The sequence below is a fragment of the Caenorhabditis remanei genome, chromosome III (assembly GCF_010183535.1).
Source record: "Caenorhabditis remanei strain PX506 chromosome III, whole genome shotgun sequence".
NCBI lineage: Eukaryota > Metazoa > Nematoda > Chromadorea > Rhabditida > Rhabditidae > Caenorhabditis > Caenorhabditis remanei.
The window spans coordinates 6,832,991-6,848,898 of NC_071330.1; the positions used below are offsets into that span (position 1 = coordinate 6,832,991).

Below are 15,908 nucleotides of genomic sequence, written 5' to 3' on the forward strand. Positions count from 1 at the left end.
TTTCCTACTGTCCCTTCTTCCTCAATTCCAGGTCAAGCTGCTGATCGAAGTTCTCAACTTTCTACAATCCCCCGGGATCAACAATATGAGATTGTGCAATTATTTGAAAGCATTATCTCAAAACCTGTCGTGTTTCTTCCTCACATATGATTCATAGAGCTTTTTGAAATCATACTTGTTTACAACTTTCCAAGGGAATGAAGGAGAAAAGATCGGAAGTCGAATGTATGTACTCTTATCTCTAGATTACAGAAATGTATTGCCTTTTCCAGCTTTTCAGGTGAAATTTCTATTTAGCATTCGTTGTTTTTGTAAACATGATAATCTCATCCGACAGATTAGTGAATCCACGAATGCATTCAGTTCAAGAATAGGCGGAGTCTTCCGTATTAACCTCTTTGGCTCCTCCCACTTCCAGAACTATAAAATATGACCAACTGACAGAGTTTCATTTAATTTGAACCTTCGGAACATGAATACTTTCTTCTTCTTCGTTCTTGTCTTCTTCGTCTTCTCTTCTTCACTCATGGCTCATTCGGACAGGCACGTTCGTTCACTTTGTGGAGTTAAAGCAGCAAAGAACATCCTCAAAATCTGCCCAGGAGAGAAAGGAATTCCATGCAATAATGGAGGTAGGAAATACAAAAATGAGAGAAAATAAGCAACTTAAATATATAAGTTCAGCCCTCCCAAGCATGACCGAATACTGTTCAATGGGATTTTCCGACAGTCAAATCAAGTTCATGTGCTGCCCAGATACCCTCAAGAAGTGAGAATCAACCGACAATGTTTCAATCGAATCCCAGAATTTACTAAGTTTCAACAGGAATTTATTATGTACCATAACCTTTCGCTTACTCTATTATCAATTCTTGTACCATGAGTCACAAAATAAATTTTGTATTATATTGGTAAAAACTTATTCGTTTTCTAGAGTGACACAGACAGGAAGAGGTCGTAAACAAAGAAAAACAGCTGAAAGGATAACGAAAGAAATGAAAAAAAAAGAAGTTTCAGATACGATTCACGTGAGGAAAGTATAAGCTTTATAGTTCGAATAAAAACTGTTTATCAACGTAGTTTGAACAAATACACTAACTCATTTGAGATTTTTTGGTTTGAGAAATCCGGGTACAATTATGAAATAACTGTTCTTTTACGTGTATCGGTGTTTCAGAAGAACCATTCAAAATTTTCCAATGAAGTCTTCAGCGTGGAGAAAAGAGAGAAACCCGATAGATTCAGTCCAAAGTTACGCGATTCAAGATTGAAAAAAACTGAAATAAAAAAAGAAAATGTCTTCCCAATTTCTTCCTCGTTTCTCCTAATACAACTTTTCATTCGAACTTCTGACTCACAAGTAATGAGTAATGAAACCAAACGTTGCTATCATAATTATCATTTTCTAATTGAATTTTATGACAGATAATACTGGAACCTCTAAAAGTTATTTGCTTTATGAGTCTTTGAAACTCCTCTTCAATTATGATCTTATCAGTTTTTCCAGACAATGAATAATTATCAGTCTAATTCAAAGATGACTGATCATGGAAACTTGAATCGTATATTTTTCATGACACAAATTGGGATGAATTATATTGTGTCCCGTTGAATCTTTCCATACCCCATGTTGCCGGGCAGGTGCAAGTTGTTGAATTTGAGAAGATAGAGAGCAGATGGTTCATAGAAGTGGGCAGTAGAATATACATGTTGCTAATCCAAGTGAGCTGAAGTTACAGCTTATGGTTTTAGACGTAATGACTAGTTCGGGAACTTTGTATGTATTAAAAATACTAATTGCTTGAGAAAAGCAATTTTCTGATGTATTCTGAAGGCAAACATTTGTAGAAAATAAACTGCAGATATGAATCTTTGCTGAGTATTCTGAATATTTCAATGCCGTCCAGTTATTTTTTTTTGGTAGAGGAGAAGCTAAACCTTCATGTTACTAACTTTGTAAGGAAGTTTCACATATAACTCAAAGAAAATATATCGTTTCATTAGAGGTTCTTTCTCATGAGAAGACTGTCGCGACATGTCGGAAGCTGAATACCGTGATAATCTGACTGGTTCTGAATCGAACTTTATTTGGTTCTCATTATGGATTCCAGGTTCCACAATGTCTCCCCTTTCATCCCTAAACTTCAGTAAATTGAGTTCTCCACCTTTTCTCATATTTACTGCATTTCAACGGGAAAGGCGTGACCGGATTATATAAAACCTTCGCGCATTGTGAATAAATAATCAACCTGATGCAAGACTCCGCCCATATATGCTCGAAACACTAAATGTAAAGGGAAAAGTCCTCTATCCTTTATCAATATTACATGATTTGTATTGGAAAAACATTCGATTTGAGTATTCGTCTTCTAAATATGCCTCGTGAATCTGAAGATGGTGAGTGGTGTATTTGAAAAATTATGATGATTTCTTGCAATTTACAAAACTCGTCTACTTAAGACCCATCACAAAATTCAAATATATCAAAGCAATATTTTCAGGAAAGATAAATTTGAACCACTTGGATATAAACGTTCGTTCACCTTCGCTACAACCCGAAGACACAAAGAGAACATCTGATGACTACCAGAAACTTTCAGTGACATCCACCGCACGAGTTATCTATCAGCTCGTCAAGATTTCTATTTACATTGCTCTGATTAGTTATCTTCCTGAATATACCGCTTGGAAAGTCATCTCGATAGTCCTGAATTCGGTTTTTTTAATCGGGCACATCTATGAATTTCGTAATGTTAAAGCGTCATTGACACCATTTATGATACTGGAAATGTATCCGTTCATCAGGATGAAAACCAATTTTTCCTACATGATGATTACTGTAGAAGCATTATTCTTCGAATTGATTTTACTCGAATTATTTGAAAGCGGAATAATCTCTGTTCTGCTAGTGCTAACATGGTCAATCGTTGATTTTGCATTTCAATATTGGGGTTAGTTCAGTTCAGATTTTGAAAAGTAAAACGTATTATTCTAACAGGCCACAATACATGGGAAATCGAAAAAAATAAAGTGAGCTGTGATTTGTTCAGAAAGTCATACTACGATAAAGAGTCGATGTTCTGGAAATGGGAAGACGTCATAAACAATGTCATTGTGGACAACTCTTGGCAGATTGGTACGTTTTCACTTTTGAACAGATTTGCAAAATGTCAGGTAAAAAAGAAAATCTATTTTCAGAAGCTCACGATGCTTCGAGATATCACAACTACTAGCCTAATTTCACAACAGTTCCTACATTGTTGTCAACATAAAAATTATGGCACATCATCTCAGTAATTCCAAGAAATACGTATGTGCATTGTCCATTTATCTATTTTCTTTTATACTATCATTTCATGTTATCATTCTTTTCAATCCTCTTAAAAACATACAATTAACAAGTTGACTTTTATCGAAATGAAAAAAAATCAAACAGCTTGGGCAACATATCCAGAGTCCGAAAGATTAGTGCTTTCCGTTTCGCTGACAGATGCCAACTCTTCCTCATCTTCATCAATATCGGCCTCTGATCCAGCCAATGAACCGTTACGAGATGTCTCTAGCATTTTTTGGAGGCGATAGATCTGGTAGAGTTTGGCAGGCTCCCCTGAAATGTGGATTGTGATGTTAACCAGGAAAATGAACAGATTACATAAGGAAGCTGTCATACTCATGAAGAAAATCATCACTCCATAGGAAACTGAGTGAAACAGAATCTCATCAGCACTGGCTCCAGGGTGCGTTCCTTCGAATCCTACTGCAACATACGCAGCAACAAAGATAGGGTAGAAGGCGTTATGAAGTCCTACAAATACCAATCTGATCAACTGAAAGATAAGTGATGACTGAAGTGGCTTCAAGAAGAAACTCAACCTGAGAGATAAAAGCAATTTTCATCCAAACTCTTTCTCCAAACACGACAACATAAGCAGTAGGGAGGGTTAGAAGTGAGAGATAAAACAAGAAGTATACTCGAAGATGAGGATTTGGATCGCATAAGAACATCAAGAAAAAAATGGATAGACATTGAAAGTCAAAACACAAGATGAGCGAACGAGTTTGAGAAATTGAAGTGAGCTGAAAATAATTATACTTAACTAAATACTTCTTAATTAAAACTTTATTTAATTCTTCACTGACGAGACGCCCACTTACCGATAGAAACGCCGGACAGAAAATCCGGGTAATATCGCCCATTTTCAATACTCGGTGAATGTAGACAAAGTATGTAGACAACACAAGAAGTAAAAACGAAAAGCTCTTGTTTTTGTCTCGTTGCTAGGAGAATGTACACTTCATACTGTAGATTTATGTGTTTACGAAATTTTTTTTTCAAGTCATGTGAAACGTTTTTGTGGTTGGCAGCCATAAATTTTATGTATGTTCGAAACTCGAAATCTCCATGGTTGCATTCGGAATTGGAATTGGAAAAAGTGGAAGATGACGTTGACTAAACAAGAATTGGAAAGCAAAGGAATACTGTAGTTGCAACGGCATAAAAGGAGTCTCGAAGATTCTAGATAGTTTTCAATCAGCACCATGAACTCCGCCCGATTTGGAATAATTGGAAACTGGCCGAGAATTAGTTGAACTAATGGAATCAAGTGACACCTAATGTGAATGAGTAAAATTTGAAGTAGTTCAGAGATAACATGTATAAATTTGATTGATGTTCACCCGACGGATTCTGTTCTTTTTCTGTCTGTGATGGAACTCGATAGTCGCATTAGTTTGTATTTAGTCCCGATTCGGTTCCTCTTGTAATCAACAGTTTTTAACAGGAAGATTTATTATTAACATGTCAAATGTATAAAACAAAAGACGGGGCTTGTAAAGACAAGCTAGAATTTAAAAGAAAATTCAATTGATTAGGCGGGCAGGTCAGTTTGGTCATCAGTCGAGTTATAGGTCCGGTTCCGAGTTAGGCAACAATAACGATCTCTTTGAGGTCTTTCTCAGATGGTTGTTGTTGTTGTTCTTCGAGTGTTCCAACAGTGATATTCACATTCATCATACTAGCCTCAGCAGCTGCGGCACGTGCTTCGAAACGACGAGCCTTGAAGAGAAGATAGCATGTCATGCGAAGACGGCACGCTTCGGCTGAAAATGATTTATATGGTTGAATCCTTTTTTGTTTTGTTTTTACCAAAGACCATCATTCCGATTCCGATGAAATAGAGAGCAGAGTAGAGATACATGAACAATCTACGTTGTCTCAAATCCTGGATTCCGCAAGAAGCAACTGGAGACATACAGAGATGCAACATTGATTCATTATGAGCAAGGTAGAACGGAAGGGTAATCCAGAGGGTAGTCAAGAGACAGATGCAGAAGATCTAGAATAGGATTAAGAAGGTTCAAATCAACGTGTTCATTCACTTACGTGAGCCTTATGACTCCACCAGATACTGCGAACAGTTCCCCAGTAGATTCCAAGGGCAATGTAGGCATTGATGGTACAGAACAGGACCAGGAGCCACATGAAGAGCAGGTGACGGATTAGGAACATCACGGAGATGGCCAAAAAGAAGAGCCATAGCGAAAGACGCAGGTGCTCTCTCTTGCACTCATACTGTAAATATTGGTGATGATCTTGCCATCTTTCTCTAGATGAATATGTGCGTCTACGGTATAATCATTAGTTCATACATATTCTAGATTCTAGACCTAGGATAGAAAAAGAGTCTTACCTCTCGCAAGATCCCAAAGGGAGTCTTGACCGGCATGCTTTTCTTCTGCCGGAGTGCGTGCAGTAGACGACGGCGTTCTCTTTCTTCTGGGGCGTTTCTCTTTCGACTGCCTCAGAATCAAATATGTGTGAGTGTGTGTTTTTTCTCTTAAAAGTGGAAAGTCAGGTCGGGTAGAGACTCCTTGAAACACTATGAGAATAGAAGAGAGACAAAACAAGAGCACACCTCCAAGATCGATGGGACACTGGCGCCACCGCCGTGCAAGATAATAGAAAAGAAGAAGAAAAGGAAGAATGAGAAGGAGAACGGCGAGAGTTCACTAAATGAGAGAGTGGATGAATTGAAGAGAGTTGTTTAGAGAAATAATAGAACAGGAAAAAAACAACAAAAAGAAGAAAAAGAAGAAGAAGAAGAAGAGAAGAGGACGCATTACAACTGCATATTTCAGGAAACAAAAAACGAAAAGGATCAAGTAGATTAGAGCTTTCGGTATTAAATGTTTTGGAAGAGACATTTTTCTGAAATAGGATGAAAAAACGGAGCAATCAGTGCATAGGAATCACTTTTTACTTCTCCTTCTTCTCACAAACTTGAGTCTTGGGAAACCTTGAAATTTGAAAAAAAATTATAATGAAGCAGTAACTATGGGAAACTCGAAAAGGTTATGAGAGCATTTCAAAGATTTCGGTGTGAGCTTCTTCAGTATCTTTGGAATCAGAAGACGTGGGAGTGTCAAAAGAAGAATTGAGTTATACGCATAATAAGACACTATGAAGTTGGGATTAGATAGTACAAATTCGATGTCACAGGACTCGATGCATCTACCAACAAATGTTCATTTTTGAATCTGCCACATGACTCATAAGATGAATTTGTGGTGCATAAGACGACAACGAAAATTTTCATCAGTCTAAGAAACATAAGAAGAACCGAAGAAAGATGGGGAAGAGAATGATGGAAGAATGGAGTTGGTTTGAACTGAGAAATTAGTTGGAGTAGTTCTGTCGAGAAGAGCACACTTTTCTATTTCAAACTTTGATTGAAAAAGAAAAAACGAGAAATGGGGTTTTACGGAGAAGCTGCAAAGGCGGGATTCGGATGAGAGAGCAGACTACAATTTTACTATTAGTCAAATGTCACCAGACATCGGAACTTACAAGTGATTGACGAAAATTACTGATACTTACAACAGTGGAGGAAAAAACAAATTGCCTCGCCATGAGCCGTACTTTGCACTGTATTTATCACAAGTAAAAAGTGAGGTTTCAGATTTCCATTTCCACTAAACTTGATGAATCTTTAAACTGGATCAGAAGCGTAACAAGAAGGGCTGATATGTTAGGTTTGTACAGATATTTCAATCTTATCGAACCAATTCCTTTACACATTTTTTTCTAACGGTAGGGAATAATTAGTACAGAAGCTGTCATTGTGTCAAATCATTATGTTCGACTTTTCTCTTCAGCCCCACTATCCTGAAATTCGATTCCTGGTCCATGGGGTCATTGAGATCACCCAAAGTTCGTCAGATCACAACCAAATTTGCTCCAATTTACCGGACGGAGAAGTGGAACCGGCCTTGATTAAATCCGAATAGTGATCTTGACAACTGTCACGCTATGTCGACAACTTTTTTACTACAGGTTTTCGAAAGTAATCAACTTTACTTTTCGACGAATCTTGGAGCACATTAAGAATAATGTGAAAGAGAGTGTATATAAAGAGAGCTTCTATCAGTGATACTAACCACCGCGGGGCAGCTATGCTGCCCTCTGAAGCCTATTCAACCGTGGACGAGTACAAACTTATGAAACAAGCTATGAAGAGAATCGTGATTTGCATTCTCATCGGATGCTTGATTCTCACTAAGTTGTTCTCCATCTCAACTGTTATTCATAACGAGAAAATCTTCGCTAAAATCGCGGATCTGACCATCTATCTGTCTTTGTCTGGGATTGGTTTCTTCGTTCCAATGTACTTCTCGGCCGCATTTGTTAAAGGATACAATGTATTCTTGGTCTGCGCTTGTGGATCTCTGGTGAGTCACAAACTGTTCTCTATAATCAGAAACATTCTAAATTCAGGTCGTTGAAGCAGCCGAGTTCTTTCTTTTCCTGGGAGTGTTCGGAGCTGGGAAATGGATAATGCTCGAAATGGGAAACCTTTCTCGTAAGTTCTCCAGGAATACTATACAAAGATTCAAACTGAATTGATAGTTTTTCAGTTCTGTTGCTTGTTCTGACTCTCATCGAGAATGGCTTCGAGGCCGAGAAACGCAACGAGGAGAACATCGCTTTGACAGAAACCAACACCATCCCATACGTTGCTGACAACGAATCTCAAATTGGTACCGACGGACTTACTGATAAGGAGAGAGATCAGAAGAACTTGGCCATTTGGAGAGAATTCAGACGTCAAATGTGGAGAACCAGATCACTCTGATCTACCGTTTTTTGAGATTTTCATTTCAATAAACACTTGTTAATAACCTTATCGTTTCTACAAAACGTAAACGACACAGTTATGACTGCATTATTATTTTGGCAAAGGGCAAGCCTCTTAACCGGGAATAAGTTATCATAAAAATTGGAAAGATAATTGGAATAGTACAAGTCATCTTAAAAAAAGAGTGTATCTGAAAAACTATAAAACTACAAAAGTCAATTTAAAAGAATATAAAGGGGGCTCATTTTCGTATAGCTCCAATCAAATGGTCGAATTGGTGGAACCTTTCGCCCAATCATTTCTAGACGCCCACATCATAATGGTGTCGTAAAATTGAATGTTTTCTTTCAGTGAGTCAAGAGAAGACAATTCCAAATTGGGATTAGATTTAGATTCAAAATATTAAATAGGGGACTGAATGTATAGGAGAAATTTGACAAAGAACCCTGGATAGATTTGTATACTGGAAGCATCTCAACAAAAGTATGAACATATGTTTAAAGATCCCCTAACTGAATCACGATATTGAAACTAAATGAAAGTCAGTGAAATTAAATATCTGACGAAAATTTGATTCAAAGACAGACGCAGACGGCACCGATTTCTTCTGAATCTTGACTTTAAAATTGATGCCAGTCGGAATAATATGAGTCCTGAAGTTCGACCAACTCTCTTTCTTCAAAATATCCAAGATTCATTTAGTATTCCTTCAGAATTATTTTTCTATTTCCACAAACCAAAATCGATTATATACCTAAAGATTCTCTCACAATTTCCAACTTCCATTCACACGAGCTTCGATTTTCAATAATATCATTTCTGTTTTCTTCCTCACACTCCCTTTTCGATAACGTCACTTCAAACTTTATTTTCAAAGAAAACTTGTCATGACTTAATAATTATCATCGATTCCCGAAGAATAAGCATTGTGTTGAGTGAGGAGCTCAATATCACTGGGTGTGCTGTGAGTGTTTTTTCTCGTACCATGTTGCCATGGGCAACAGTCAGAAACGCGCGAGCGTACCCCGTCTTGTATTGATCTTATCATGAGTTACCTTCTTCCTTTTTCAGAGTACTTTTAAACTTTCACTTTCTTTCTTCAGGCAATGGACAATCAACATGAAATAGATATGAAAGTGAAAGATGAAACAGATGCCGTGGCCAGGAAAATGAGGGTATATCCAAAGATAATCAGTTGAGTGATCATAATGTCCCAATTCAGGCCATAGAATCGAACAAAAAATCTCTTTGGATCTGCAATTTTGGCGTTGAATTCGGTCTCGCTCTCTATCATGTTCTTCTTCTTCTCACAGTCCCAAAGCACTATCCGTATTTCCGCAATCAATTCTATCTCACAATTTTTCTTGCATTCTTGAACATTATCGCGACGATCAAGATGAAAATTTCACTGCAAGTGGTTCAAGCGATTCTCTCTGTAATATCCCAACCGCCCTTATCATTTCAATATATATTTTATTCAGATCATCCAACTCCTCTGGATTTTCTACTGTTTCGCAACTGTCCCAATATTTCTCACTGCCATCACATCTACTCCATCTGCTTGTGATCGAGTGATTCACTCGTGTGCCAAAGTTTTCAATGCCAATCTCTTCCAAACCAAGATGACAATCGGGCTCATGTCTCAAGCAATCTTCGCTATCTTCCTCTATGGTAAGTTCTCGGATCGATGAATATAATGCTTTATTTCTCAGATTTGTTCAATGAGCATAGTGTACAATTTCTCTGTTTTCAGGTGAAATGAAACGTCTCTGTATCATTCTGAAATTCCGCTACATGGCTCCAAAATCAACTCACTATCAGACCCAAGTCACCGAGAACATCAAACCGGAATCACCATCAGCCAACGAACTTCCAGAGAAGAATCCAAATGAAATTGTCATTGTCGCCTAACTCCTGATCATGTTTATCAATCTCTTAACTCTGTCTTAATCTTCTAAAAATTCTGTCTTGATTTAATATAACCACTCATAATATTTGCAATTCTTGATACCAAAATAATGTGTGAACTGAATAAATGTAATATTTGTGAAATAACTTCCCTGGTTTACAGCTAGCATAGCTCATCACAACGGAAGGATAAACATACACTTACTAAATCGTATATTCTCTACAGGTGTAAACGTCTATTTTTCAACCATCTTTTCCACCGTAGTTTTTTTTCGACCGAAAAACACTTCAAACCCACGCATTTCATTTCAAATATGTCGAGCTGTCATTTCGCGAAAATGCCCTTTGAAAGCTTCAATTACCGTTAATAACAAGTTTCTCGAGATGTCTGAAATGATGTGAAATTTATGTTTTCAGTGTCTCAACGAAATATACCTCTGTTTTTCCCATTTTAAATCACATGTTTCTCTCAAGAATCTTTTATTTTCAAGTTTTCGTGCTCATCACAGATTTTGAATACAGATAAATATCATAATGAGCTTGACCACTAACAGGCAGTATCCATGACAACTTTTCTCTGAAACTATTTCAGATATTTTTTCAGCTTGTGATCAATCATTCTTGTTTTTACAAAGCGAAATATTCATCAAGTTTCGACTGCTTTCAGATGACATCTTTCCGAACTTCAACCTACATAATTTTATGGTTCCTGGCCAATTCCACGTACTACCACATGTTTTTCATGGGTTATCCTCTCAGCGAAGTTCGTTCCGGAGTTCCTGCCATGGGGATTCTAATCAATATTCCTATAATGATTCTCATGATGGCAAATACCCGTTGGTCTCTTTCTAAAGCTCGAAACCTCGGATTCTACTACACAGTTTTCATGCTTTTTGTCTTCCTTTTTGCCGGTCTGTTGCTTGCAGTTCGGGATCCAACTCGTTATATTTGCGACAACGGTCCAGAAATCTGTGGAAAACACAATGCTCGTTCCACATTATTGTCTTTTATTAAAGGACTCGAGATGTTTTTAGTTTACGGCGGACTCATCTTCTGTAAGTTATCAATTTAACACTGGGTATTCTACTTGTAAATTTCAGTGGAAATTCTTCGTTGTCAAATCATCTCTGCCCAACTTCAAGACATTATTCAAAAGGAATTATTTGGGTATGATGGGGAGAACGAAGACGAAGGCAGCTGGATTTAAACATTCAATTTGTAAATGCACCTGTTGGAAAAAATATGTGATAAATGTATTATCAATGTGACTATGCATACTTTCAGTTAAACTACTCTCTTCCCATGCAAATTTGGATGAAGTCAAATTGTATTGTGAGCATTAACTTTCAGTTTAGAGACGTCCAGTCAAACAAAAACACTATTGCCTGAAATCAATCGTAGCCAATCTGGCCTAAACTGACAAACTAGTAGAAACAGTAAACTTTTTAGAAACTTTTTTCTGGATATTTGTGAGAGTCCACATACATCTGAATAACGGCTGTTGTACATAATCTCCAAGAGTTTTTCCCATATTTATCCAGTAGTTCAAGGAATCGATTTCAGAAAACCTGATGTCTAATTGGACAATTAAACATTTTTCCCAACATTGAGGGGCGCACGTTTGCCAACTGAAACTATCTCAAATCATTCAGTTTCACACCAGAGCTTGATAATCCTCTCGATTCGCTCTCTTTTATATTTATAAATCAGAAGCCTTATAAGTCTTGACTAAATCCTCTAACCTTGTCCTACACTCTATTTTTCCCCATATAAATATACTTTGTCCTTTCTCGTCACTCTTTTTCTTCCATTTGAACAACATTCAAATGTCTCTCGAGAAACTCTTTCTCTCCATTTTCCATATGATCAAGTTGCTATGGATACCGACTCACCCCATAATCATTTGCACCTGACTTCGATTTTTCTGTTCTCTAAATACAGCGATTTCCTTTCGAATTCACTTTCATTTGCTCTCAGTTCGTTTGTCTCACTCATTTTTTGTTAAATTTCTTCAATGAAATAAATTGTTTTCAGCCATCGGAAGCAATGAAAATCGGTTGCTTCCCGGTTCGACCATTACTTTACGCTCTCGCCGTAATTGGAATTCTCCGTTCGGGAGTTCATATCTTCTGCGGACACAAGACCTTCTGTCAAGCGATTCTCCCTCTTTGTTACCTTCTTTTCAATGTCTTCATAATCTTCGCTGTGTACAAGCGCGATGTCAAGTCCCTCAAATGGGCTCAGAGATTGACTGTAAGTTCGGCCTAATTCAGATGAATAGTGAAGAATACGGTGCCATGATTTCTTCTTTTCAGCTAGCAGTTTCCATTCTTTCCGTGATTCCATTCATTCTTCTCCCGGTGGTCACTGCCAGCTTCATTGCTTCTGGAGAATGGGAGAAATACGATATGAATGAGACTCATGTCCATCCAGAAAAGTACGGAAACCTCACTTCCCCAGACTTCCGTTTCTTCATCGGAGCTACCGCTGGACTTATTGTTGAAGCTGGAACAGCTTTTCTGATTGCAGGTAAACGATGTTTCAGAATAAAAACACAACGAACCAATTCACTCGTTTTCAGTTGAGCTCTTCAAGTACTTCCTCATCACCAAAATCTGGCGCTCCGAGCACAGCCTTGGCATGATGCACACGGCAGGATTCGATTCTCCATAATCATTTTTATTGGGAACGAATAAAACCATTGTTAATAAGAATATTGTTGTTTTTTCTCTTCATTCTTCTGGAAAAATATCTTCAGGAGCTGGCAGGAATGTCACTTGAAACCTCTTAGGAATATCTATCTTCTCTTTTGGTTGATTAATGAGGTCGACGCTTGTCGCACGAATTACGAAAAATTTTTGAGAGATAAGAACGAAAACTCAACACCTCATGAGATCTGTTACACTTTAGAGACCCCGGAGAGAGGTCTTTCAATCAGAACGTTTTTTTTAAAAACTCAAAGGAATACCGCTTGAGCCCGATAGGTGCAGAACGTCGGATGTCTGATCAACTATTAGGAAGAGGATTCCGCATAAGTAGAATACTGATACTCATTTTTTGTCGTTCCAGGTGTTGAAGTTTTGGTCTTCAAGACGTTCGGTGCAGTCTTCCTCAGTCGTAATATATTTTTTAAGAACACACGGTCATTTCCTTCCTCTGATTTTCAGTTTCAAGATTATTCAAAGCCAACTATGAAACTGTTTACCTGTTTTTTTTAATTGCAACTCGTACAGTGCGCGTCATAAAGATAGGACACCCCTTAAAATTTGTCGTTCTGAAAAATCCTGAATAGTTATCAAAAATCGGTGAGTGCAGTTCGATTCAGCGAATCTAAAAACCCTATCCCCCCCCCCCCCCCCAAAAAGCAGCACTTTTCGAGTCTTTTTCCTAGAAAACGTTCGATTTTTTGATCGAAAATTGCTTAAAGTGTTCTAATTAGTCCTAATTTAAATGTTTTCACAAAAAATTTTCCTAGAAAAAAATGGGATTTTCCAATTTTCCATTTATATCTCACTTTTTTTCGAATTTTATCATGAAAAGTGATATAAATCACTTTGAAGACATTTCAAAATTTAACATATTAATTTTCAAGGTGTGATTTGTTATTCCGGATACAGAAATATTGGAAATATAGTGGTGTTTCCAGATAATTCAATGATGAAACTCGAAAAAGTGAAAAATCACTAAAAAGTCGGAAAATCGAATTTTTTCGAACAAGTTTTCTAGAAATATTTTTTGTGAATACATTTAAATTAGGACTAATTAAAGCACTTTAAGCAATTTTCGATCAAAAAATCGAACATTTTCTAGGAAAAAGACTCGAAAAGTGCTGCTTTTTGGGGTTGTCCTATCTTTATGACGCGTCCTCAAAAGTGACTTTTGAGCACAGAGCTGATCAAAGTTGGTCAATCTAAACGATCAGTTGTCTGATAGGGTTTTTAGGTTCGCTGAATCGAACTGCACTCACCGATTTTTGATAACATTTCAGGATTTTTCAGAACGACAAATTTTTGGGGGTGTCCTATCTTTATGACGCGCACTGTATATGTAATTCTCAAAACGGCTCTATGAAAAAGAATGAAGATATTAATTTTCAGCGTTTCTATGAGTTCTCATTCCTTTGGTCATCTCGTTCACCTCTCAACGCTTCTGAAAATAAGTGAAGATAGATTGATTTCATATTGTTTCCCGATTATCCTCCTTGGGCACGTTTACCTTGAACTCCTATGAAACTCGACTATTCCGACTGCAAATCGCTGACTTCGTGGCAAAAAGAGCCTTTCTCAACATAAACTGTTCTCGATAATACATTTATTGAATCATCAAAACATACTGCACCAGTATTTTAAACAAAAAATGTGAAAATATGAGAATGAACGAGAAATGAAACGATTGAGAAGGGATAGAACGAGAGGGCATTAGGAGGTTTTGCAAAAAAAAAAGAGAACATTGAACCTTCATGTGTTAGTGTGAAGGATGAGGTCGTTCAGCTCCTCCGTACTCTCCCATTTCGAGATGACATCGTTGAGCAGGGTGTATTGGATGTTTAACACTGAAATAACATGAACTGCATTAGTATTCAAAAAATACAATCTTACTGATGAAGGATAAGAACGTGATGGCGGATTTCCACACAGTGTCTCCGAGATATTTTCTGGCGACGAAGACCAACAATACAAGTTGAATGATGAAAAAACCGAAGCTGGCGTAGATGCCCACAGTCTGAAAATAGCAGTGACTCATTTCTTAAAAGTGTTCACGAAAACTTACAGTGATCGTTTTGAAGAATTGCAGAATCACTTTGACACGGAAGATGTACCCAATAATGACGATGATGGAACTCAAGATATAGAGAGAGAAAATGGCAAGCGTATTTGAATTGAAGTAGATTTCGAAGCAAGAATTGATGATGAGGAGTGTCCCCCAATGTACCAAAATCCATGAGTGTCTTGCAGTGAGCGGTGTGTGCCGCGAAATAGGATACCAAATCTTTTGGAGGAAGAAGAGTCCAATCAATTCTAAGATGTTATTTCCTGGCTCTCGCTCCATTGGAGTAGCAGGAGACAAATAAACTGCAGCAGAATCCATTCAACCTTGAATTAGTTTCGAAGGAAAAGTTCAGAAGAAGAGCCGAAGATACAGGTCGAGCAAAAAATGCGAACTGAGCGATGATACGAGGGAAGAATGATTGATTGGAGTCAGGAAAATCAGGAGAATGCGTCCGAGGGCAAGCCCCGCCTTTTTTTCGTGAGAGGTGTCGTGTCGGTTGTGAGTCAAATGTTATGAATCATATTCTATAATGGACTGGGGAACCGATATAAACACGAAACATGATGCAATCAATGGACTACGGTAATGGAAATTTCTTGCCGGAAAAGAAGAAGAGAAGGAAAAAGGAGTTTGATGTGTTCTCTATTATCTGAAATTGAAACCTCATTGTCTTTTACTAATTAATTTCAGAGTGGTTTTGGTTTTATTTTGTCGATTCAAGAACGATTGTTCTTCCTGACTATGAAATTTAGATCAAGCTCAAATAAAATTACATTTACAAAAATTCTATTACAAAAAAAAACGTCTTTGAACGGTTTCAGAATCCTTCTAATATCCATTTTAGACTGAATTCCTTTTGCTCACCTCAATGATTCTCTCCTTCTTTTACCTGGGCCACTTCTAGCTTATCTACAATGTTAGGATGAAGTTATTCTTCGTTATTCTGAAGAATGCTAAAAGTAACGAAGTAATGTCACGGCGAAATTAGTCCTTTTTCAATCATTTCTTTTTCCATTTCTCTTTTTGGTGGACTTCGTCGAATCGTACTTCGGTCCCCGTTTGAATTCGTCTCAATTATCTCGATTTTACAAGAAT

General features: G+C 37.4%; 9 protein-coding genes across 9 annotated transcripts; 6 read left to right on the forward strand and 3 right to left on the reverse strand.

The window, feature by feature from the left end:
- Positions 1–472: 472 nt before the first annotated feature.
- On the forward strand, positions 473–773 carry GCK72_009568 (uncharacterized protein; the record flags this gene model as incomplete). Its single annotated transcript, XM_003112923.2, has 2 exons — positions 473–632; positions 685–773. The coding sequence occupies 2 exons, from the start codon at positions 473–475 to the stop codon at positions 771–773; spliced, it is 249 nt and encodes an 82-aa protein (XP_003112971.2).
- Positions 774–2,327: 1,554 nt separating this feature from the next.
- Positions 2,328–3,233, forward strand: GCK72_009569 (uncharacterized protein; the record flags this gene model as incomplete). The annotated part of the gene is made up of 4 exons (XM_003113007.2): positions 2,328–2,397; positions 2,502–2,951; positions 2,999–3,136; positions 3,199–3,233. The coding sequence occupies 4 exons, from the start codon at positions 2,328–2,330 to the stop codon at positions 3,231–3,233; spliced, it is 693 nt and encodes a 230-aa protein (XP_003113055.2).
- Positions 3,234–3,428: 195 nt separating this feature from the next.
- On the reverse strand, positions 3,429–4,005 carry GCK72_009570 (uncharacterized protein; the record flags this gene model as incomplete). The annotated part of the gene is made up of 3 exons (XM_003113132.2): positions 3,429–3,607; positions 3,653–3,827; positions 3,874–4,005. The coding sequence occupies 3 exons, from the start codon at positions 4,003–4,005 to the stop codon at positions 3,429–3,431; spliced, it is 486 nt and encodes a 161-aa protein (XP_003113180.2).
- Positions 4,006–4,921: 916 nt separating this feature from the next.
- Positions 4,922–5,726, reverse strand: GCK72_009571 (uncharacterized protein; the record flags this gene model as incomplete). Its single annotated transcript, XM_003113205.2, has 4 exons — positions 4,922–5,100; positions 5,147–5,336; positions 5,384–5,572; positions 5,691–5,726. The coding sequence occupies 4 exons, from the start codon at positions 5,724–5,726 to the stop codon at positions 4,922–4,924; spliced, it is 594 nt and encodes a 197-aa protein (XP_003113253.2).
- A 1,726-nt stretch (positions 5,727–7,452) lies between these two features.
- GCK72_009572 (uncharacterized protein) lies at positions 7,453–8,132 on the forward strand (the record flags this gene model as incomplete). Its single annotated transcript, XM_003112939.2, has 3 exons — positions 7,453–7,728; positions 7,775–7,859; positions 7,915–8,132. 3 exons carry the CDS (start codon positions 7,453–7,455, stop codon positions 8,130–8,132), a joined length of 579 nt encoding a protein of 192 aa, XP_003112987.2.
- A 1,109-nt stretch (positions 8,133–9,241) lies between these two features.
- GCK72_009573 (uncharacterized protein) lies at positions 9,242–10,046 on the forward strand (the record flags this gene model as incomplete). The annotated part of the gene is made up of 4 exons (XM_003113168.2): positions 9,242–9,310; positions 9,358–9,570; positions 9,617–9,806; positions 9,889–10,046. The coding sequence occupies 4 exons, from the start codon at positions 9,242–9,244 to the stop codon at positions 10,044–10,046; spliced, it is 630 nt and encodes a 209-aa protein (XP_003113216.2).
- Positions 10,047–10,710: 664 nt separating this feature from the next.
- GCK72_009574 (uncharacterized protein) lies at positions 10,711–11,250 on the forward strand (the record flags this gene model as incomplete). The annotated part of the gene is made up of 2 exons (XM_003113121.2): positions 10,711–11,098; positions 11,144–11,250. 2 exons carry the CDS (start codon positions 10,711–10,713, stop codon positions 11,248–11,250), a joined length of 495 nt encoding a protein of 164 aa, XP_003113169.2.
- Positions 11,251–12,089: 839 nt separating this feature from the next.
- GCK72_009575 (uncharacterized protein) lies at positions 12,090–12,716 on the forward strand (the record flags this gene model as incomplete). The annotated part of the gene is made up of 3 exons (XM_003113262.2): positions 12,090–12,296; positions 12,359–12,572; positions 12,625–12,716. The coding sequence occupies 3 exons, from the start codon at positions 12,090–12,092 to the stop codon at positions 12,714–12,716; spliced, it is 513 nt and encodes a 170-aa protein (XP_003113310.2).
- A 1,784-nt stretch (positions 12,717–14,500) lies between these two features.
- GCK72_009576 (uncharacterized protein) lies at positions 14,501–15,131 on the reverse strand (the record flags this gene model as incomplete). Its single annotated transcript, XM_053727439.1, has 3 exons — positions 14,501–14,595; positions 14,642–14,765; positions 14,814–15,131. The coding sequence occupies 3 exons, from the start codon at positions 15,129–15,131 to the stop codon at positions 14,501–14,503; spliced, it is 537 nt and encodes a 178-aa protein (XP_053587016.1).
- Between the last annotated feature and the right edge of the window lie 777 nt (positions 15,132–15,908).